General features: G+C 43.3%; 1 protein-coding gene across 4 annotated transcripts in view; it reads left to right on the top strand.

Moving 5' to 3' along the window:
* The window catches only part of Dop1b (DOP1 leucine zipper like protein B), a 132,250-nt gene that overhangs the window by 26,327 nt on the left and 83,113 nt on the right, over nt 1–22,810 (top strand). For 3 of the 4 annotated variants that reach the window (XR_012447854.1, XR_012447855.1, XM_074072687.1), the window contains exons 3-7: nt 12,856–13,037; nt 13,568–13,738; nt 20,077–20,266; nt 22,178–22,276; nt 22,601–22,724. Coding sequence is in view for 2 of the 4 variants with exons in the window: in XM_074072687.1 (XP_073928788.1) it covers nt 12,856–13,037; nt 13,568–13,738; nt 20,077–20,266; nt 22,178–22,276; nt 22,601–22,724 (766 nt within the window). In the remaining 2 variants the exon portion in view is untranslated. The remainder of the gene's footprint in view (nt 1–12,855; nt 13,038–13,567; nt 13,739–20,076; nt 20,267–22,177; nt 22,277–22,600; nt 22,725–22,810) is intronic. The other variant, XM_074072688.1, reaches the window with a different exon arrangement.

Genomic DNA, 22,810 nt, shown 5'->3' with positions numbered 1-22,810 from the left:
CGACAATCTGAAAGTTGTGCCTGTGAGCTAGGGGCTTTTTTCTTGACATCCAAATGCTTCCTATCATCACATGTCCTAAGCCAGGGTTGTAGGTCAACCATATGCAGAAAGGAGTTGGGGTGCGTCATTGGGCCGAGGGTGAAAACACTGTCCATGCAGACGACTTAACCCACCAGAACTTGAAAAGACAGAGTTTACTAATTCACTGAGCAAGGAGACCTGTGTGTGTGCACACCTTGACAAGGAAGTTGGGTTTGTGGCCAGATGGTGGAGGGTGTACTGGCTGGAAAGTAAAAGCCCACCCTCAGGAAAGACTGTGGCATCCTGGGTTTCTCTAGGATTTGCTAAAGCCTTTCCTTCTGTTCTCTGGTCAGGAATTGTCTGGTATGCAAGAAACACAGAAGTTCATGGTTCATGCAGCCTTAGCTGGCAAGAGCAATTGCTGTGAGACCATCTTTTTAATTGTGGTAAAATATATATAATATTAAACTTAGCAGTTTTACCTTTCCTTTGTCTCTTCCCTTCCCTGTCCCCTTCCCCATTCCCCTTCCTCCTTCCCTCCTTTCCTTCCCTTTTCCGTTCCTTTTGATGAGAAAGAGTCTCACTGTGTTATCCAGGCTGGCCTTGAACTCTTTGGCTCAAGCAATCCTCCTCCCTCAGCCTCCACAGTCACTGAGACCACAGGCTTGAGCCCTGTGTCCACCTTTACTCTTTTTAAGTGTATAGTGCAGTGGCATTAAGTACATTTGTATTTTGTAAGAGCTTGCACCACCCAGCTCCAGAGTTTTTTATTCATATTCCTAAACTAAACTTTATACCCATGAGACAGTACCTTCCCCTTCTTCCCTCTCTCCAATCCCTAGCAACCATTTCCATTTTCTGTCTATGCTAGGGACCTCATATAAGTGGAAACATACAACACTTGTTATTTTATATTGGCTTATTTTACTTACTGAACAGTATCCTCATGTTGTAGCTTGTGTTGGAACACCTCCTGAGTGGCTGAATAACATCTCATTGTGTGTTTGTACCACATTTTGTTGTTCCACTCATCCGTTTGTGAACACTTTTTTGGACTATTTTGAATAGCACTGGGCTGGTAGAGTGGCTTAAGTGGTAGAGTACCTGCCCAGCAAGCTTGGATAGCACAGCTATAAGCACAATGTGCAAGTCCCTGCTTCCAGTTCTTTCAGATTTACAGCCAGTGTGGATCATATGATGATTTGATAACCAAATGAAATGTTTAATCTTTGGAGAAGCCACTGTATTGTCCTCCACAGTGGCAGTGCCACTTGTGTTCCCAGACCACAGGGACCAGTGTCAAGCCTTCCCAGGCAAGGGCTGTTCCTTGTTCAACACATTTTTCTCTCTCTCTCTCTTTTTCTTTCTTTCTTTCTCTTTTTCTTTCTTTTCTCTCTCTCTCTTTTCTTTCTTTTTCCTTTTGTTCTTTTTTTTTTTTTTTGGTGGGACTGAGGTTTGAACTCAGGGCTTCACGCTTGCACAGCCATTCTACTGCTTGAGCTACACCTCCAGTCTATTTGTCCTGGTTATTTTGAAGTGGATTCTTATGAACTGTTTGCCCTGGCTGGCCTCAAACTGCTATTCTCCCAATCTCAGCCTCCCAAGTAGCTAGGATTACTGGCATGAGCCACCATTGCCTGGCTAATACACATTCTTTCATAAAAGCAGTGACAGACTTCATCTCATCTCACAGAGAGGAAGCAGCGAACTCCCTAAGGGTCCTTTTGAGAAGTGTCCTTTAATGCCTAAAGAGGCTGGCCACACTGCCCAGCGCCTTTGCTCCTGTTTGAGGGCATCAGGGCTGACAGCTCTTGGAAAGAGGAGCATCTGAATCGGGAGTCTGACCAAAGAAAGTCACAGCAGTGAAGGACACCATGGAGCTCTGACTTTTTAGCAGAGGGATTAGTGACTGGATGACTCATTCTTTTAGAGTAAGAAAAGTTACTCCAGTCCATCTAAGAAATAAGCTTCTCCTTCTCTTGTCATCTGACTTGGGATGCAAATTATCCCCGTCTAGTATATCCACAGTGTGTTATGTGCTGCCTGTCCATTTGCCACTTACTGTATGTCAGGTTGGCCAATGGGGTGTCTCAGTGCTGTGTTCAAGTAGCTCTCAGCATTGTATTACCATGCCTACCTCATTCATCTCAGAGCATCACAAGAAAGGCAAATACAGTACCGTAAGATTCAGAGAGACCACATCCACATACCTGTTACTGCACAAATTGTTAGAATTGTTCTGTTGTTGTCAGTCTCTTACTGTGCCTAATAGAAAGTTAAACGTGAGTTGGAGGTGTGGCTCAAGTGGTTGAGCGGCTGCCTAGCAAGTGTGAGGCTGAGTCTAAACCCCATTGCCTCCCCTCCCCTCAGAAAAATTAAACTTTATTAGAGGTATGTATGCATAGAAAAACATTGTATATATAGCATTCAGTACTCTCCAAGGCTTCAGGCAGCCTCTGGAGTTCTTGGAATATATACCATACATGAGAAGAAGTTTCAGTCAGGATAGGGAAAGTCATGTCAGGGCAACAGACAAGCCCCAAATCTCAGTGACTTCAACGTAGTTTACTCCTGGCTTACTGGATCAGCAGGTGGTTTCTGTCTCTGGAGTTTCTCAGGAACCCGGGTGGGAAGGGCTTCATCTCAACCCATGTTTCATGATCTTAAAGGCAGGGAGAGGAGCTACAAGCTTCAAGCTGACTTTTGAAGCCTGTGCCTGAAGTGGCATACACACTTCCACGATGTCATTGGCTAGAGTAAGTCATGTTGTCATCCTGAGGTCAAAGGGCAGAATGATGGGATCCTGCAGATGAAAGGGAGCAAACACTCATAAATCCTCTGTGCTGCCTTAGGAGGGCCTTGATCTCTGGCCCTGTGGATAGCAGACGTCCTTAGTCTGCACTGAGCAGAAATGAGATTTGTTAGGGACTTAGAAAGAGAAAACCATGTTGTCAGAAATAGCTCCCTTACTATGTAGAATTATTTTAAGTCACTTTGGTACATGATATAGATTGGTCTTAGAGTTTTTAATGACCGGAAACAAATTTCTAAGCATGGTATTATCTACCTGTGCAACGAGTATCTGTAAGGTAAAGTATTTGTTAGAGCTACAACTGCATGAAGAAATCAGATGCAAAATCTGAAAATGTTTCTATATATCTTCTGTATAAAAAGCCTTAAAATTATTAACAGCTCAAGATAAACACTACCAAGTGTAGGGAAGAAGTTTGAGAAAAGGCTCTGAGTTCTGTTGTAAGTAGCTTTCCTACTCTTGCATCTGGGTAGTAAGCTAGTCACTGCATTCTTAGTAAGCCACTGATGTTAGAAGTTGTTTCCTAAAAGCTGTGTCTTCAGGACCTGCTGAAGCTGCATGATGGTCACCTGGCTGTTCTGCCTGCTCTTCTGTGTGTTTGAAAGTGTCCCTTATAAAAAATGTACTATTTCCTGTTCACTGCCCACACTTGCTTTCTATCTGCTGCATCTACCCATTTGTTCTCATCCTGTTACAGCTTGTGATTTAAGTGGCTCCTCAGTTCTTTTTATATATATATACACATTATTTAAATTATTTTGTTGCCTTTCCCTTTGTTTTTTTTTTTTTTTTTTTTTTTTTTTTCATTTTTCTTTTATTATTCATATGTGCATACAAGGCTTGGTTCATTTCTCCCCCCTGCCCCCACCCCCTCCCTTACCACTCAATCCACCCCCTCCCGCTCCCCACCTCAATACCCAGCAGAAACTATTTTGCCCTTATCTCTAATTTTGTTGTAGAGAGAGTATAAGCAATAATAGGAAGGAACAAGGGGTTTTGCTGGTTGAGATAAGGATAGCTATACAGGGCATTGACTCACATTGATTTCCTGTGTGTGGGTGTTACCTTCTAGGTTAATTCTTTTTGATCTAACCTTTTCTCTAGTTCCTGGTCCCCTTTTCCTATTGGCCTCAGTTGCTTTAAGGTATCTGTTTTAGTTTCTCTGCGTTAAGGGCAACAAATGCTAGCTAGTTTTTTAGGTGTCTTACCTATCCTCACCCCTCCCTTGTGTGCTCTCGCTTTTATCATGTGCTCATAGTCCAATCCCCTTGTTGTGTTTGCCCTTGATCTAATGTCCACATATGAGGGAGAACATACGATTTTTGGTCTTTTGAGCCAGGCTAACCTCACTCAGAATGATGTTCTCCAATTCCATCCATTTACCAGCGAATGATAACATTTCGTTCTTCTTCATGGCTGCATAAAATTCCATTGTGTATAGATACCACATTTTCTTAATCCATTCGTCAGTGCTGGGACATCTTGGCTGTTTCCATAACTTGGCTATTGTGAATAGTGCCGCAATAAACATGGATGTGCAGGTGCCTCTGGAGTAACAGTCTTTTGGGTATATCCCCAAGAGTGGTATTGCTGGATCAAATGGTAGATCGATGTCCATCTTTTTAAGTAGCCTCCAAATTTTTTTCCAGAGTGGTTGTACTAGTCTACATTCCCACCAACAGTGTAAAAGGGTTCCTTTTTCCCCACATCCTCGCCAACACCTGTTGTTGGTGGTGTTGCTGATGATGGCTATTCTAACAGGGGTGAGGTGGAATCTTAGTGTGGTTTTAATTTGCATTTCCTTTATTGCTAGAGATGGTGAGCATTTTTTCATGTGTTTTCTGGCCATTTGAATTTCTTCTTTTGAGAAAGTTCTGTTTAGTTCACATGCCCATTTCTTTATTGGTTCATTAGTTTTGGGAGAATTTAGTTTTTTAAGTTCCCTGTATATTCTGGTTATCAGTCCTTTGTCTGATGTATAATTGGCAAATATTTTCTCCCACTCTGTGGGTGTTCTCTTCAGTTTAGAGACCATTTCTTTTGATGAACAGAAGCTTTTTAGTTTTATGAGGTCCCATTTATCTATGCTATCTCTTAGTTGCTGTGCTGCTGGGGTTTCATTGAGAAAGTTTTTACCTATACCTACTAACTCCAGAGTATTTCCTACTCTTTCTTGTATCAACTTAAGAGTTTGGGGTCTGATATTAAGATCCTTGATCCATTTTGAGTTAATCTTGGTATAGGGTGATATACATGGATCTAGTTTCAGTTTTTTGCAGACTGCTAACCAGTTTTCCCAGCAGTTTTTGTTGAAGAGGCTGCTATTTCTCCATCGTATATTTTTAGCTCCTTTGTCAAAGATAAGTTGCTCATAGTTGTGTGGCTTCATATCTGGATCCTCTATTCTGTTCCACTGGTCTTCATGTCTGTTTTTGTGCCAGTACCATGCTGTTTTTATTGTTATTGCTTTGTAATATAGTTTGAAGTCAGGTATTGTGATACCTCCTGCATTGTTCTTTTGACTGAGTATTGCCTTGGCTATTCGTGGCCTCTTGTGTTTCCATATAAATTTCACAGTAGATTTTTCAATCTCTTTAATGAATGTCACTGGAATTTTGATGGGAATTGCATTAAACATGTAGATTACTTTGGGGAGTATCGACATTTTTACTATGTTGATTCTACCAATCCATGAGCATGGGAGATCTCTCCACTTTCTATAGTCTTCCTCAATCTCTTTCTTCAGAAGTGTATAGTTTTCCTTGTAGAGGTCTTTCACATCTTTTGTTAGGTTTACACCTAGGTATTTGATTTTTTTTGAGGCTATTGTAAATGGAATTGTTTTCATACATTCTTTTTCAGTTTGCTCATTGTTAGTGTATAGAAATGCTAATGATTTTTCTATGTTGATTTTATATCCTGCTACTTTGCTATAGCTATTGATGATGTCTAGAAGCTTCTGAGTAGAGTTTTTTGGGTCTTTAAGGTATAGGATCATGTCGTCTGCAAATAGGGATATTTTGACAGTTTCTTTACCTATTTGTATTCCTTTTATTCCTTCTTCTTGCCTAATTGCTCTGGCTAGGAATTCCAGTACTATGTTGAATAGGAGTGGAGATAGTGGGCATCCTTGTCTGGTTCCTGATTTTAGAGGGAACGGTTTTAATTTTTCTCCGTTAAGTATAATGCTGGCTGTAGGTTTGTCATATATAGCTTTTATAATGTTGAGGAACTTTCCTTCTATTCCTAGTTTTCTTAGAGCTTTTATCATGAAATGATGTTGGATCTTATCAAAGGCTTTTTCTGCATCTATTGAGATGATCAAGTGGTTTTTGTCTTTGCTTCTGTTAATGTGGTTTATTACGTTTATTGATTTTCGTATGTTGAACCACCCCTGCATCCCTGGGATGAAGCCTACCTGGTCGTGGTGGATAATCTTTTTGATGTGTTGCTGAATTCGATTTGCCATTATTTTGTTGAGGATTTTTGCATCAATGTTCATTAAGGAGATTGGCCTATAGTTCTCCTTTTTGGAGGTGTCTTTGCCTGGTTTTGGGATAAGTGTAATAGTGGCTTCATAAAATGTGTTTGGCAGTTTTCCTTCCCTTTCTATTTCATGGAACAGTTTAAGGAGGGTTGGTATCAGTTCTTCTTTAAAGGTCTGATAGAATTCAGCAGAGAATCCATCAGGTCCTGGACTTTTCTTTTTGGGGAGACTCTTGATTGCTGCTTCAATTTCATTTTGTGTTATAGGTCTATTCAGGTGATTAATTTCCTCTTGGTTCAGTTTTGGATGATCATATGTATCTAGAAATCTGTCCATTTCTTTTAGATTTTCAAATTTATTTGAATATAGGTTCTCAAAGTAGTCTCTGATGATTTCCTGGATTTCCATGGTGTTTGTTGTTATCTCCCCTTTTGCATTCCTGATTCTACTAATTTGGGTTTTTTCTCTCCTCATTTTAGTCAGGTTTGCCAGGGGTCTATCGATCTTGTTTATTTTTTCAAAGAACCAACTTTTTGTTTCATTAATTCTTTGTATGGTTTTTTTGGTTTCTATTTCGTTGATTTCAGCTCTTATTTTTATTATTTCTCTCCTTCTATTTGTTTTGGGATTTGCTTGTTCTTGTTTTTCTAGGAGTTTGAGATGTATCATTAGGTCATTGATTTGGGATCTTTCAATCTTTTTAATATATGCACTCATGGCTATAAACTTTCCTCTCAAGACTGCCTTAGCTGTGTCCCATAGGTTCCGGTAGGTTGTGTTTTCATTTTCATTGACTTCTAGGAACTTTTTAATTTCCTCTTTTATTGCATCGATGATCCATTCTTCATTAAGTAATGAGTTATTTAGTTTCCAGCTGTTTGCATGTTTTTTGTCTTTACTTTTGTTGTTGAGTTCTACTTTTACTGCATTGTGGTCAGATAGTATGCACGGTATTATTTCTATTTTCTTATATTTGCTGAGGCTTGCTTTGTGCCCTAGGATATGATCTATTTTGGAGAAGGTTCCATGGGCTGCTGAGAAGAATGTATATTGTGTAGAGGTTGGATGAAATGTTCTATAGACATCTACTAGGTCCACTTGATCTATTGCATATTTTAGATCTTGGATTTCTTTATTGAGCTTTTGTTTGGATGACCTATCTATTGATGATAATGGAGTGTTAAAGTCTCCCACAACCACAGTGTTGGCGTTTATATATGCTTTTAGGTCTTTTAGGGTATGTTTGATGAAATTGGGTGCGTTGACATTGGGTGCGTACAGATTGATGATTATTATTTCCTTTTGGTCTATTTCCCCTTTTATTAGTATGGAATGTCCTTCTTTGTCTCGTTTGATCAATGTAGGTTTGAAGTCTACTTTGTCAGAGATAAGTATTGCTACTCCTGCTTGTTTTCGGGGGCCATTAGCTTGGTAAATCTTCTTCCAGCCTTTCATCCTAAGCATATGCTTATTTCTGTCGGTGAGATGAGTCTCCTGTAAGCAACAAATTGTTGGATCTTCTTTTTTAATCCATTTTGTCAAACGGTGTCTTTTGATGGGTGAATTAAGTCCATTGACATTAAGTGTTAGTACTGATAGGTATGTGGTGATTCCTGCCATTTAGTTATCTTAGTTGTTTGAAGGTTTGATTGTGTGTACCTAACTTGATGTTACTCTCTACTGTCTTGCTTTTTCTTATCCTGTGGTTTGGTGCTGCCTGCCTTTTCATGGTTAAGTTGGGTGTCACTTTCTGTGTGCAGGATCCCTTGCAGAATCTTTTGTAATGGTGGCTTTGTGGTCACATATTGTTTTAGTTTCTGCTTATCATGGAAGACTTTTATTGCTCCATCTATTTTGAATGATAGCTTTGCTGGGTAGAGTATCCTGGGGTTGAAGTTATTTTCATTCAGTGCCCGGAAGATCTCACCCCACGCTCTTCTTGCTTTTAATGTTTCTGTTGAGAAGTCTGCTGTGATTTTGATGGGTTTACCTTTGTATGTTACTTGTTTTTTCTCTCTTGCAGCCTTCAATATTCTTTCCTTAGTTTCTGAACTTGTTGTTTTAATGATGATATGTCGTGGAGTAGTTCTAGTTTGATCTGGTCTGTTTGGTGTCCTGGAGGCCTCTTGCATTTGTATGGGAATATCTTTCTCTAGATTTGGGAAATTTTCCATTATTATTTTGTTGAATATATTACGCATTCCCTTCGCTTGCACCTCTTCTCCTTCTTCGATGCCCATGATTCTCAAGTTTGGTCTTTTGATGGAGTCGGTGAGTTCTTGCATTTTCTTTTCACAGGTCTTGAGTTGTTTAATTAATAGTTCTTCGGTTTTTCCTTTAATTACCATTTCATCTTCAAGTTCTGAGATTCTGTCTTCTGTTTGTTCTATTCTGCTGGATTGGCTTTCCGTTTTGTTTTGCAGTTCTGTTTCGTTCTTTTTTCTGAGGTTTTCCATATCCTGGCTGTTTTCTTCTTTATTGTTGTCTATTTTTGTCCTGAGTTCATTTATCCATTTATTCATTGTGTTCTCTCTTTCACTTTGGTGTTTATACAGTGCTTCTATGGTTTCCTTTATTTCTTCTTTTGCTTTTTCAAATTCTCTATTTTTATTGTCTTGGAATTTCTTGAGTGTCTCCTGTACATTTTGGTTGACCCTATCCAGTATCATCTCTATAAAATTCTCATTGAGTACTTGTAGTATGTCTTCTTTTAAATTATTCTTGTAGGCTTCATTGGGTCCTTTGGCATAGTTTATCTTCATTTTGTTGGAGTCTGGCTCTGAGTTTCTGTTCTCTTCATTCCCCTCTGGTTCCTGTACTAATTTTTTGCTGTGGGGAAACTGGTTTCCTTGTTTTTTCTGTCTTCCTGTCATTGTCCTTGGTGTTGTTACTGTCCCTGTACTGTGTGTAATTAAGTATTTTCTAGCTTGTAATAATAACAATGGTAATATTGAGAACGGAAGAGTGAGCTGAGATGGAAAGCAAGAAGTTAAAGAAAAGGGGAAAACAAATATACAGACAAGAGGGAGAAAGCAGAACAAGTTATCAGACAAGAGAGTTTCAAAGGTATAAACAGGGAGTGTTAGTGTACTAATCGACAGTAAGCTGAACAGACAATAGAGAGACAGAGAGAGGATTGAAAATCAAAGATAAAAAAATAAAAAATAAGTATATGAAAGTAATATCTATTTATAAAAATGAATTAAAATAAAATGGAAAATAGGAAATTAAAAAAAAAAAAAAACCAAAAAACTTCCAAGTTTATATGCAATGCAATTTCAGTCTTAATAATTTGGATGTCCGTCTTAATCTCCAGTCCTGGAGTTGGTGCCTCAGATGTTGTTCTGTAGTTGTCTCATCAAAGGGGATGCATAAAGTAGAAGAAAACTACACTCACACACACACAGAAGAAAAAATAAAAAAAAAGCCCCACCAAGTGTCCCCAGTTCAAATGCAATAGTTTCAGTAAGTTTTTCGGCTTGCAGGTGTAATTCGGTTGTTCTCTCATCAAAGGTAGGGAGAAAAAGAAAAAAAAGCGTCTGGAGGCAGTTCTGAGAGTGGTATCTGCAACTGGTTTGCCTGCCTGCTGCTCTCAGCCTGTAGCTGGCGGCGTTATTTATGCAGATCTCTGGGGTGAGCTAGCGCTCACCTGGTCCCAGAGGCTTTGTTTCTTCAGAGTTCTCCTGTGCGGGAGCCTCTGCTACAGGCTTTCCCCTTTCCAAGCACTGGGAAAGGCGACACTGCCCCGCGTTGTCAGGCCTGCGTGTTTATTTACAGTTCACGTGGGAAGTGGGTCTTCCCTCCTCTCACAAGCGTCCCTGCTCCTGGTTGCTGGCGCGCCCCGCTCCCGCCAGAGCCTCTCCGGCCCGCCCGGCTCGTTTATTTCCAGTCCCGGGAAGGATTCCCTTCCCCCAATCTTCAGCGCTCAGGGCGCCCCACCCTCTTTCCAGCGTCTTAACTGTTCTTATTGCTTAGTACTCAGTTTCTCTTTTTTTCCCGGGTGGAGGTCAGTCTGTCCAGGGGGCTATGCTGCTCTGGTCCAGGCTTGTCTGTGGTGGAACCGCGGTACCGCGAAGCTCACCTGGTCCGCGTCTTCCCAAGCCGTATGGGCGCCGGCCCCTGGCGGCCCAGGGGCCTCCTCGGTTCTCCGTTTAACGTGAAGTGGAGATTCTCTGCGCCGGCTGGAGATGTGGAGGAGTCAAAGTTATGCCTTTTCTCGGTGATTATGCCTGCAAAGTGTGTCTCCAGCGTCTCTCCAAGATTTCACTATAGGAGGCTCGCTTTCTGCTTCCTACCTCTAGCCGCCATCTTGGAATCCTCACTCGCCTTTCCCTTTGTTTCAGGTATTAGACTTCATAAATGACATTTTAAGATACTTCTTGATGACCTCTTTATTTATATATTTGGTGGTACTGAGGTTTGAACTCGAGATTCATACTTGCTAGGCAGGCGCTCTACCACTTAGCAATGCTTCCAGCCTATATCTATTTGTTTTTTTAAACATGTAGACCACAGGCTTTTTTTTTTCATTTTTCTTTTATTATTCATATGTGCATACAAGGCTTGGTTCATTTCTCCCCCCTGCCCCCACCCCCTCCCTTACTACCCACTCCACCCCCTCCCGCTCCCCCCCTCAATACCCAGCAGAAACTATTTTGCCCTTATCTCTAATTTTGTTGTAGAGAGAGTATAAGCAATAATAGGAAGGAACAAGGGGTTTTGCTGGTTGAGATAAGGATAGCTATACAGGGCATTGACTCACATTGATTTCCTGTGTGTGGGTGTTACCTTCTAGGTTAATTCTTTTTGATCTAACCTTTTCTCTAGTTCCTGGTCCCCTTCTCCTATTGGCCTCAGTTGCTTTAAGGTATCTGCTTTAGTTTCTCTGCATTAAGGGCAACAAATGCTAGCTAGTTTTTTAGGTGTCTTACCTATCCTCACCCCTCCCTTGTGTGCTCTCGCTTTTATCATGTGCTCATAGTCCAATCACCTTGTTGTGTTTGCCCTTGATCTAATGTCCACATATGTAGACCACAGGCTTCTAATGAGAAATATTATTTCCTTTTTGTTCCTTTCCTTCCTTTCCCTTCTATATGACCTGAGCATATGTCTTAAAGGTGTGATCATTTTATTTGGTTTTAAGAAAGCTGTCATGGCCTTTAGGGCACCTGGCCCATGACCAATGCTCCTGATCCATGGTCAGTGCTTCTGACCCATGGATGGAATGCAGTTGGCATAGCAAATGTTCCAAACCACCTGCATTATTTCGGGCATTATGCAAACTGCTGAAGACAGCAGAGATGCATAAGATAGTCCTTGTCCTCAAGTTGTGGAAAGGAGAGGCCCTGCCTGGGGGACTTTTGTCTTCCAAGAGGGGACACCGAGCTAAATCACACTTGAGGAAGTTAGCAAGGTGGACAGATGGACACTCAAGGGGCAGCAAAGTGCAGTTGGGAGCTAGAGATTGTTCTATGTTGTAATAAAGTTTGAGGCTAAGGTGTTAAGAAAAGGGGTAGGCAAAGCAGACAGCAGTCATGCTGTGGATGCCTTTGAGTGACTTTCAAAAAGCCTGGAGTTTACCTTGATGCTGTAGGTAAATATATGTGTATGTGAATGACTGAGTGATGTGAATTTTTCCACCATAATGTCAGACACTCTGTATTTAAGACCCTTATTAGGAGACTCGCAATCAAAGTGCTCCGTTTGTGGTCACATGATACCATGAAGAGCAGTTTTTTTCGGTTGTTGTGGTTTTGCAGTGCTGTGGGTTGAACCCAGGGTCTTACGCATGCTAGGCAAGCGCTCTGCCACCGAGATATGCCCAGCCCAAGAGTAGCTTTGGTCTGTTCACCCTCTTGGCCGTGTCTTGGATACAGCAAGTATCCAAAGGTGCTTTCATACTGGCTGGTCCTGTGTCCTGCCCACAGAAGCCTTGTTTTCTTGAGGATGCTATTACTCCACCCAAAAGTGGGTGGTCCCTACCAGCACCGTCCCTAACTGGAGGACATGCCAGGGAAGGTGGCCCATTTTCGGTAGGTGAGTCCTCAGTCAGAGCCACATGACTGCGAGGCTGAGTTGGAGAATGGTGGGTAATTCATCCCTCTTCCTCTCCCTGAGCAAGCATCCAGGGCTTCAGTGGCACACAACCAGGCTCTTCTAAGGGAGTGAAGTTGCCTACCCTGATATGGCTGTGTTCTGATTCGTCTGTGCATAGACTGATGGCTTCTCAAGATAAGAGGCACACACAGCCCTCACCTGTGTGTGGGTTCCAAAGTGTAGCCAAGAAGCTGGCCTGGTGGTGACAAAGTCACTGGTACCTGCCTCCTTTCCAGCATTGCCGTGGGTTTCCCCAGGCACCATGACCATAGAACCTGGTTTGTGGTTCTTCCTGGGTCCTCCATGTGCAGTCTCTCTGTTCCCTTGTCCTACATATCTCTTTCTTATAGCCACATGGTTGTCTCCTGGCCTTCACAGATTTGCTTTCCACTGTAAATATCACAGCTGCCTTCCTCATGTGCTTTTCCTTGTTTCACAGGCTCTCCAGAGCAACCTGAAGTATTCCTTATTGCCAAGACGGCTCATTATCAGCAAGAGATTAGCTCAGTGTTTACATCCTGCCCTGCCTAGTGGCGTACATTTAAAAGCCCTGGAAACCTATGAGATTATCTTCAAAATTGTGGGGACCAAATGGCTGGCCAAGGACTTGTTCCTGTACAGGTGCGATTACTTTTCCACTATAGTACTTTTATTACCTGCGCAATACACATTTCAGTTCACAAGTTTAGAAAATGACAAGCAAAGTTAGCATGGAGGAGGAGCGCTTACAACAATTAGTCATAAAGCCATTACTGGGAGATACCATAGATCACTTTGAAGAACCCGGATGTGCATACAACTTAGTTGCCTGCTTTTTATTTAATGCTATCTTTTGACCATCTCATGTCAAATGTATCTGTAGCTGGGCCCTGGTGGCTCACACCTGTAATCCTAACTGCTTAGGAGGCTGATCTTGGTTCTAGGCCAGCCCTGGCAAAAAGTGGGACCCTATATCCAAATTAGCTAGAATGAAAAGGGCTGAGGGCATGGCTCAGGTGGTAGAGTGCCTGCCTAGCAAGCAGAAGTCCATGAGTTCAAACCCCAGTACCGTTAAAAAAAACACCCTCCCTTCCCTTCTGTGTTAGCTGATCACCTGGAGCTTCTGACTGGTGTTTGACTCCTCCTGACTGCTCTTGTTTTCTTTCTCAAAGCTGCGGCTTATTCCCACTCCTGGCAAATGCTGCGATGTCGGTGCGGCCCGTGCTGCTTGGCCTGTATGAGAAGTACTTCCTCCCGCTGCAGAAGCTGCTCCTGCCCAGTCTCCAGGCCTTCCTTGTGGGCCTACTTCCCGGCCTGGAGGAAGGTTCCGAGATTTATGACAGGTACGTAGGTGTTTAGTCCTGTGGACTGACTTTGCCTGGCCTGGGTTGTACAACTTCTTTTTCTTTGTTTCTGCAGTACTAGAGTTTGAACTCAGGGCTTCGTGCTTGTTAGGCAGGTGCTCTACTACTTGAGCCATGCCTCCAGCCGTCCCCCTTCTTTATAAGTCAGAAACTGGGAAAGAAGTGCGGAGACACACAGAGGGTGATGTTTCTTTGATCTCTCTACTTGACAAGATACCATGTATTCCTGGGAACCTCACCATATTCTTACACCAGAAGGGAAGCCCCAAGCCTATGAAGGTGACTTGCTTTGCCTGGAGAAGCATCCTGGTTAAGGGAGGCCATAGCGCAGGATTCCTGTTACGTCCTGTCCTGTTATGCAGTCATCCACATCATCTGTTTGTGGTACTATGCCTCGTCTATGGAGGAAATAAATGGCTCATACTGGGTGCATTCTGTACCTCATCACAGGGATTCCTGTATTCTAAGAAGTCCCCCTATTTACAGGTGAGGGTGAGAACATAGGAAGGTTTCCATGGTCAGTGAGCAATAGAGTCAGGATTCTAGGTGCATGGACCAGATTCTAAAGCCCTTCCTCTTTTAGCTTCTAAATAAAAAGGCAAAGCCGGGTTAGGTTCATAGCTGGGCAGGGCTTAGAGAAGTGATTCAGCCTTTTTTTTTTTTTTTGAGACAAGGCCTCACTTTATAGTTCAGGCTGGCCTCAAACTTTTGATCTTCCTGCCTCAGCCTCCTGAGTGCTGGGATTACAGGCATGCACTGCCATTTGCAGCTGATATCTTGATAATTTGATAAATTTAGCAGCTCTCTGAGAAACCTGTAAATCTCATATGCATAGAAGTTCATGCAGGTTTTGGGTATTGCAAGGAGAAGTGAGGGGAGTGTATATCCATTCAGTCTACTGGGTATACAGTGTCTTTTTTTTTTGGATGGTAAAAAGCTCATTTCTAGCATGTTAACTATTTGGAGAGGTGCTGCAGGGATTAAATCAGCTAGTAGATGTGTTGAAGAGCCCATCTGCAGTGATTGCTGACTGCTGGAAAAATGTTTCCATTTGATTACACAATGTACTGCTTGCATTTCCAGAAAGTTCAGCCATGGCAGTGACAAAGGGCTGGGGTAGAATCAAGGAATCAATCCCAGACCCACTTGGAGTTCTCCCCTAAAGGCCAAACCAAGGAATCAGAATGATTTAGAGCTCTGGAGTGCTGTGGCTAGTCACCAAGTGTACATTTCTTTTTCTTTTCTTCTCTTTTTTTTTCTTTTCATGTGTGTTACTGTGGATTGAACCCAGGGCCTTACACATGCTAAGCAAGCACTGTATGGCTGAGCTACCTCTCCATTCCTCAAGGGTGCATTTCATTTATATCTATACCAGGATTTGACAAACTTAACCAGAGATAAGTACTTCAACCACTTTAAACTTTCACATAGACCAGACAGGGGCTTTCCATTTCCCAGTGGAGAACCTACCTGTATAATCACTTCCTTTGGAGGAAGACTCTGTCTTTTTGCCATTTTAAGTCTAGCACCATGCATTGTAGCTGGCATATACCATAACTTAGGGGGTACGCCCAGTTAATGATTGGGGTCAAGGTCACATAGGCATCAAGAGGACCATTACCAGATTCCATGTCTCTTGACTCTTAGTCCTAGGCAATTTGTAGAAGTTCTGCTACCTTCATGTTCTGATAACAGGTATGTGTGTATACCTGTGTATCTGTTTCTATAAATGTCTTTTCCATCATCTGACTGATGATCACATTATTTCCTCAGTTTTTTTTTTTGGTGGTACTGGGGTTTGAACTGCAGGCCCCATGTTTGCTAAACATGCGCTGTACCGCTTGAGCCACTCCATCAGCTCTGTTTTGCGTTGTTGTTTTTTTTTTTTTCCAGATAGGATCTCATGAACTATTTGCCCAGGTTAGCTTCAAACCAAGATCCTCCTGAGCTCTGCCTCCTGAGTAGCTAGGATTATAGGCAGGAGCCACTGACACCTAGCATACTTCTCAAAATTTATTGCCATCTTTCAAAACTGTGAATCACACTAGAAGCAGGTCAATACTTGGAGTGTTTTTGTTTGTTCCCTTAGTTGATAAATGAGGGTTCATTTGAATAGTTAAGTTGCTTAACTATTAATGGTTTTTATCCTAACATTGTGATTTCTTGACATGGAACCAATTGCTGAGCAACTGAATGAACCACTGCATAGGTTTAGCTGTCACAGAAAGCCGAGCCAAGCCTTTGAGTTACCCAGAAGTTATTAAGTTATCGCTTTCCATGGTAGATGCTGGTCACGGGTTATATAATCTCTGAACCAGTGCATTATGGGCACAAGGAAATGAGGTGACAGCAGAAGATTGTTTTCTTGCTGTCTCTATTTTAGTCTGTGACAGTTTGGCACTTGTTCCCCCAAAATGCATAGGTATTGAGCAAAACACCCCAGCATGCCTGGATAGGAAAGCAAGTGTGCCTAGGGTCATAATGTCCATGCTGGTAGATATTGCAAAGGAGTGAGCTGGGCATGGGCTGATGAGGGCTAGTGTGACTCACAAGTCTCATGTAGGTGGAGACTGTTTCTGGTTTGTGCTTTTTAGTGAACCATAAAAAAATGGAAATTTTGGCCAGTGTTAGGCAGTATTATTAACACTGGCTTTCTAACTCTTTGAGATCTATACATTACCTTCTACTGGCCAGCAATCATTCTGAAAGTGCTCAGAGTTATATATGTATTTTGCTGTATTAACAAGATTAGATGAGGAAGATACTAACTAAATTCCTCTTCTATGGAGAAGAAGAGAAGTGGCTGATATTATGGTTTGTAAGAAGCAAGAACTGGCTGACCAGATATTTCCATTTAAATCAGCAGTTCTCCATCCAGGGCGATATTGCCCACCCCCACTCTACTGGTGTTTAGCAGGCAGAGGCCCAGGGTGCTGTGACACACACAGCTGCCCTTACAACAAAGAAGGAGTTGGAGCTGGACGCCGGTGGCTCTCACCTGTGATCCCAGCTACTCAGGAGGCAGAGATCAGGAGGATCACAGTTCAAAGCCAGCCTAGGCAAATAGTTCATGAGACCCTATCTTGAAAAAACCCATTATAAAAAAAAGACTTGTGGAGTGGCCCAAGGTATAGGCCATGAGTTCAAACCCCAGGACTGAAAAAAAAAATATAGGGAGTTGGCCCATGGGAGGAAGGGGCAAGGAGGGCTAGGCTGGAGGGAACCCTGTAGATTCCCCTAATTCCAAAATGAATGGTCTCTTTGACTGTGTTCCCTCTATTACTCCACTCAGCCCAGCCTCAGTTTCCCCAAATGTTAGTAGCATTGAGGTTAAGAAGCCCTGATTGATTTTTTTGTTTTCACTTTTTGAGATGGGGCCTCACTATGTTGCCCAGTTTGAACTCCTGAACTCAAGTGATCCTCCTGCCTCAGCCTCCTGAGTAGCTGCAATGGCAGGGTCACCACTGTGCCCAGCTGAGAAACCATGGTTTAAATGATTGAACAGAATTTATGCACATTTCTTTTGGTTCCTGGCCCCATAGTGATGACCTCTGCCTGGCACTGCCTGCATGGTGCAGGGCGCTGTTGCAACTGCCCTGCTTGCTCAGTTTCAGATGATCCCGCCAAGCTGTGTACTCTGGTGCCAGCTCAGCCTCCCGTGGCTGTGCACTGGGTAGGCGGCTGCAGAGCCAAAGTTGTGAAATGCTTGGGTTTGCAGCACCAGCCCCGGGGCGGGCCCCTCACTCACTTCCAATAGAACAGGGGTCAGTGTCGCTTGAATAAGGTTGTGTCTTCAGGAGGCAGCAGACAGCAGCAGCCAGAGTGAATGAGGAAGGATGGAAATAGCAGGGCTTTGGTAGTTGCTATTGTGGGTTTTGAACTGTGAACATTCAGAGTTGTGGATTCTAATGCACTAATTTAATAGTTGAGATGACCAGAGTGACTCTTCCTCAGTACAAAGTCACTTAAACTTTAACCCCAGCTACTTTGCTCTTCCATAGCGAAGGGTTGTTGCAATTGCTGTTTCTTCCACGTTGACCCATTAATTTTTTTTAGACTAAATAAGACTTAAGGAATAAAGTCACATTTCTTTAATACAGAAAATCAGCCAGTGTACCCTGTTGGGAAAGGGACAATGTACACAGTTTCCCAGGCTTTTTTTTTTTTTTGCAGTACTGAGTTTTGAACTGAGGGTGTTGTGATTACTAGGTCAGTGCGCTATCATTGAGTCATAGTGCCAGCCCTAACTTTCCCAGGCTTTGTGATGGTGGAATATCTCTTGTGGCCAGTGTTCCAGAAGAGAGAGTGCTCCAGGGCTACCTTCACTGACCTGTTACTGTGGAGTCTCTGCCTTGCTCAGGACCATCCTGTCTGCCCCGTACTAAGGTGACCTGGACAGTCACCCATCTGACCACCTTACCATAACTGCAGCTGCTAAGTGGTGCTTCTGCCCAATATTGGGCTTTTGTTACTTTTTTTTTTTTTTTCCAGAGCTGGCCAAGCCAGCCTCTGTTTGCTTAGTCTTTAATGGGAGACCAATCAATAGCTTCAGCCATAAAACCATTCTGTACTTTCCCAAACATTTGACAATTCATCTGCATCTCTCTATTTTTGTTTTTTCTAAGATGAGACTATGCATCATTTCCTACAAATATTTTATTAGACAAAAAGGTTTGAACTCATATTCTAAGCAGAACAAATTCATTTTAATGTATAAAGATAATAGGGTTTTTTTTACATAAAACATTTTTATATACACTGAACTGATAGTTGAAAAATAAGCTGAAGGGTATGCCTGATAATTCACATCTGTACTCCCAACTACAGGAGAGGCAGAGATTTGGAGGATCAAGTTTTGAAGCAAGCCTGGGCAAAAAGTTAGACTCAATATCAACAAAAAAAGTCAGGTACAGGAGAGCACACTGTGATATGTGGGAATCATAGGTAGGAGGATCCAGGCCAGGTGAAATCTCAAGACCCTATCTAAAAATAACCTAAAGCAGGCTGGGGGCGTGGCTCGAGTGGCAGAGCATCTGCCTGGGAAGCTCAAGGTCCTGAGTTCAAACCCAGAGCTGCCAAAGGAGATTGGGACTATCACAAAATGGAAGAGCTACATTGATTTCTCCAGGTGCAATTTGTGTCACACTCATGTAGGCACTGGGGACCATTGTCAGATTACAGGTGGTATACCCGAGCACCAGTACTGTTCTGCACTGAGTTTTTACAGAAACTCTCACTCAGTTCCCACATCTCCACATGGTAGAGGGTCTTTGCTGTGTCTCAAAGCTGAGTGTGGACTGCACAGAGGTTAAATTTGTCCTGGGTCCTCCACCAGGGTTTAGACACAAGAGGGCTAAATCAAGAAACCCAGGTGAGCTGCCCCTTTTCACTGAGCCAGTCCTGTCATTGTTTTCTGTCCTCTTTGCAAGTTGGAAGCATGTAAGAAACAGAATCCTTGCAGGGTATGAGTTGGGTCACTCATGAGGTGAAACACTTTGTGGGAATTTGCCTTTGCTGGGTTACTGGTGGATCTTCACTCAGCCTGCAGATGGTCAGTGTTGATGGGGAGGACATAACTAACTGACATGGGAGACGTAAAGATAAGAGGGCTGGCAGAGTGGTTCAAGAGGGAGAGCATGAGGCCCCAAATTCAAACTCCAGTACCACAAATAAACAAACAAAAAAGTAAGAAAGAAAGGAAAAAAGGTAAGAGACAAGAACTGTAGGCCTCAGCCTAGGCACAAGAGCTTCTCAGAGCAGGGAGTCACTGAGTAGGTGCTCTGCGCAGATTGAAAGACTACACTGCTCCCAGCTGTATGCAATCTGCAGGCCTGCAGGAGGCCAGGCCAGGATTCTGAAGTCACATTCCTGGCTGTGCTCAGGCTAGGAGCATGTTTATAGTTCCTAATCTTCAATGTCACATCAACACTTTGTTTTCTGACACATGGATGACATTTGCATTTTTATTACGAAGTGATTGGTCTGCTCATACCCTTTTGAAAGTGGCACTGCCTTTCTGTGAGTACCTTGGTATCCATGGAAAGGCTGGGGGCGGAGACAGTCTCAGTGCCACGGTGACATGACCGGTCAGATGTTTCCTGTTGGCCAGGAAGCAGTGCATCTTGTGTTCGTTTTAGCAAATTTAGGTCCAGCATGACAGGTGGTGGGAGGAAAACAAAAGGGTGAGAGATGGCTGCAGTTGAGAACGATGAGGAAAACAGAGCTTCCCCAGCCATGAGCGAATCTGTTTCTGGACACATCTAGTGAGATTCAGAAGGTGGGATGAGCCCTTAAATCCTTGCATGTCTTCCCAACAGGACAGATGCCTTGCTGCTGAGACTGTCCCTGGTGGTGGGCAGGGAGGTATTCTATACTGCCCTGTGGGGGAGTGTCCTAGCAAGCCCATCCATCCGCCTCCCTGCTTCGCTCTTTGTGGTGGGCCACATCAACAGGGATTTGCCTGGCAAGGAACAGAAGTACATGCTGGGGACGGACTACCAGCTTACGGTGGGTGCTTTGCTCTTCCCAAGGGGGATAGGGTGGGAGAGGCGTGTGGGCGTCTTTTATGCGTGCCATGGTTGTTACTGAAGCTGCAAAGGGACATTAGGGAGCAGCCAGGGAAGTGGAGGCATTCCAAGATGCAGAGTATGTGCAATGGTGGTGAGCTGCCAAGCAAGATAAGGAGGCAGCATTGCTGTGGCATTATGCAGTCAAGGATGGTGGTGGGTTTCCTTTTCTAAACATGTGCATTAAGGTTTGTGTACTAAAGTACGTTGCTCATGCCCAAGGAGGTCCCTTGGCAGCTGTACAAGTCCTTATCAGCACCACAGCTGTGCTCAGAGGTGCCTCTGCTCTGTGGCTTCAATCCCCTTGCTCCCCTGCCCAGGTCACTGTAGCCATCACTCACTTGTTGAACTTCCTTCCTCTCCAGCTCCTGACACGCAGCGGCTCTTGGCCCTGTTCCTTCTGTGCTGGGCTTCTTTGGCTGCCCTCAGACCTAAATTGTCAGGGTTCACCAGGTGTCTGGTGTAGGCTCTTTGAGGGGGGCTCTCCTCAATGGCTGCCTCATCTCTTCTCAGTAACATACTGATGGGAGCTTCTCAGATCTTTGTCTTCACCCCATCCCTGCTTCATGTGTTTTTAAGGCTTGCTGTCTGGTGCCACCTGGTGGTGCATCCTCACTTAAGTGTCCAGATTGAATTCACAGGTTACAAAGCCTGGGATTTGGTATAAATTACCTCTCTGAATCCATTCCTTGCACAGTGGGAGTGGTAGATCTCCCTCACAGGGCCTTTCTGAGGACTAAGTGCGAGATTGATGAAGAGCACCTCACATGATGATAGGAATGGGCCCTAAATAGTGCTCTGTGGATGTCACCTTTGTCTCTTTCTCTCCATTCATAGCCCTGCTTCGGCTTTTTATGTCTTGTTTTTGGGCCAAAACATAATTTTCTAACTGGTTTTTCTCCCTCTCCCTGTCTCCCCATTTAGTCCTTATCAATTGCTAAGAGATTTGGGTTTTTTTCTTTTTTTGACAATACTGGGGTTTGAACTCAGGGCCTCATGCTTGTTAGGCAGATGCTCTACCACTTGAGCCACTCCATCAGCCCAAGATTTGCTTTGCTCATATTTATCCTGTGTCTTTTAAGTTATCTGACTTCCTCTTGCTTACAGAGCAAGTCCCAACTCCAGAGTTTTCTAATGTCTGATCCTAGCCCACCACTCACTTGCTCTCCCTGTAGGCCCTCTATACTTGCACTACAGGACCTGGCCTTGTGTGACTGTGAGGCTGTGTCTTTGTCCTGGTCAGCTCTCTGCTCCTGTGCAGGCCACAGTGTGGCTGCTTCCTGTTCTTGGAGTTCAGCTTTCCCCACAAAACTTTAGTTTTCTCTGAGCTTGAAAGGGCTTTCCCTATCCTCCTCTGACTTCTCACAGGTTTCTCAAGCCTGTGTCTATGGCTCTTAGCCATGAACATCTATATTGCCCCTGTCTATATTCAGAAACACTACCTGAAGTAGTTAGTAGATACTGGATTGATTTAGAATCCATTGGACCATGCATCCTCACAGTTTGGTTTAACTTTAGTTTCCTGTTGGATCCTGGTCCTGCCTTGGATCACAGAATTTGAAGTCTCAGAACCCAGCCACCTGGTCTTTTCTCCTTCATGTCTCAGATGGAGCAGGCAGCTCCTCAAATGGATGTGGGCAGCGGCACATCTTCCCATGTCATGCAGCGCTTCAGTCCCTGGAGTTTGAACCCCTGCCATCCTGACCTATAGCTTGTTTTCTTATGTGTGATCTAACATGGTGGGTCAAGACTTCCAGGAAAGGTTACTTAACCTGTATGACTCTTCAGAGTAGCCTGCAAAAGATATTAAGTGTCTTTGGAATAAGCTGTTAATTTCATTTATCATCTACAGGTAAATTCACTCTGTGCATCCCTGTTGGACTCAAATGTTCTTGTGCAAAGAAATAATCTGGAAATTGTTCTGTTTTTCTTCCCATTTTATACCTGTCTGGTAAGTCATATGTGTGGTTTTGTCCATGTCCTGCTACTTGTTGAGGGAAGGGATTGGGGCTTAGCTCTCCAGCAGTTCTGTCTTGAGAGGAGAGCTTGACCAGTCAGAGATCAGTGTTGGCTTCACCTGTTTAAAGGCCCTCGCTTGTTTTGTGAGGATGGTATTTTCATAGCAGATACTGAGTAACTTCTTTCCATGGGCAACACACAAAGAACTAGCCTCTTTTGAGAACTGCCTTTTTGTATAAGGAAAGGCCTCATGTGAAAGGGTCAGCAATCTACTTTATCATTCCCTGTGATAAAGTTTTCTCTGTCCTTCTTGTAGGATCCCAGTGAGAGAGCCATTCCCCTGCTCAGATCTGACATTGTGCACATTCTTTCGGCTGCCACCCAGACCCTGCTGAGAAGGGACATGTCTCTGAACAGAAGACTGTATGCCTGGTTGCTAGGTACTGAGTAGTGGGAGAGACTCGCTGTGCTGGTTTTGGAATGTTTGGAATGTGTTGGTGATATGTTTCTGCTATAAAGTGTGGAA

The sequence above is a fragment of the Castor canadensis genome, chromosome 5 (genome assembly GCF_047511655.1).
Source record: "Castor canadensis chromosome 5, mCasCan1.hap1v2, whole genome shotgun sequence".
Taxonomy (NCBI): Eukaryota; Metazoa; Chordata; class Mammalia; order Rodentia; family Castoridae; genus Castor; species Castor canadensis.
Note: the sequence above shows the minus strand (reverse complement) of the source record. Positions and strands in the feature narration are given on the sequence as shown.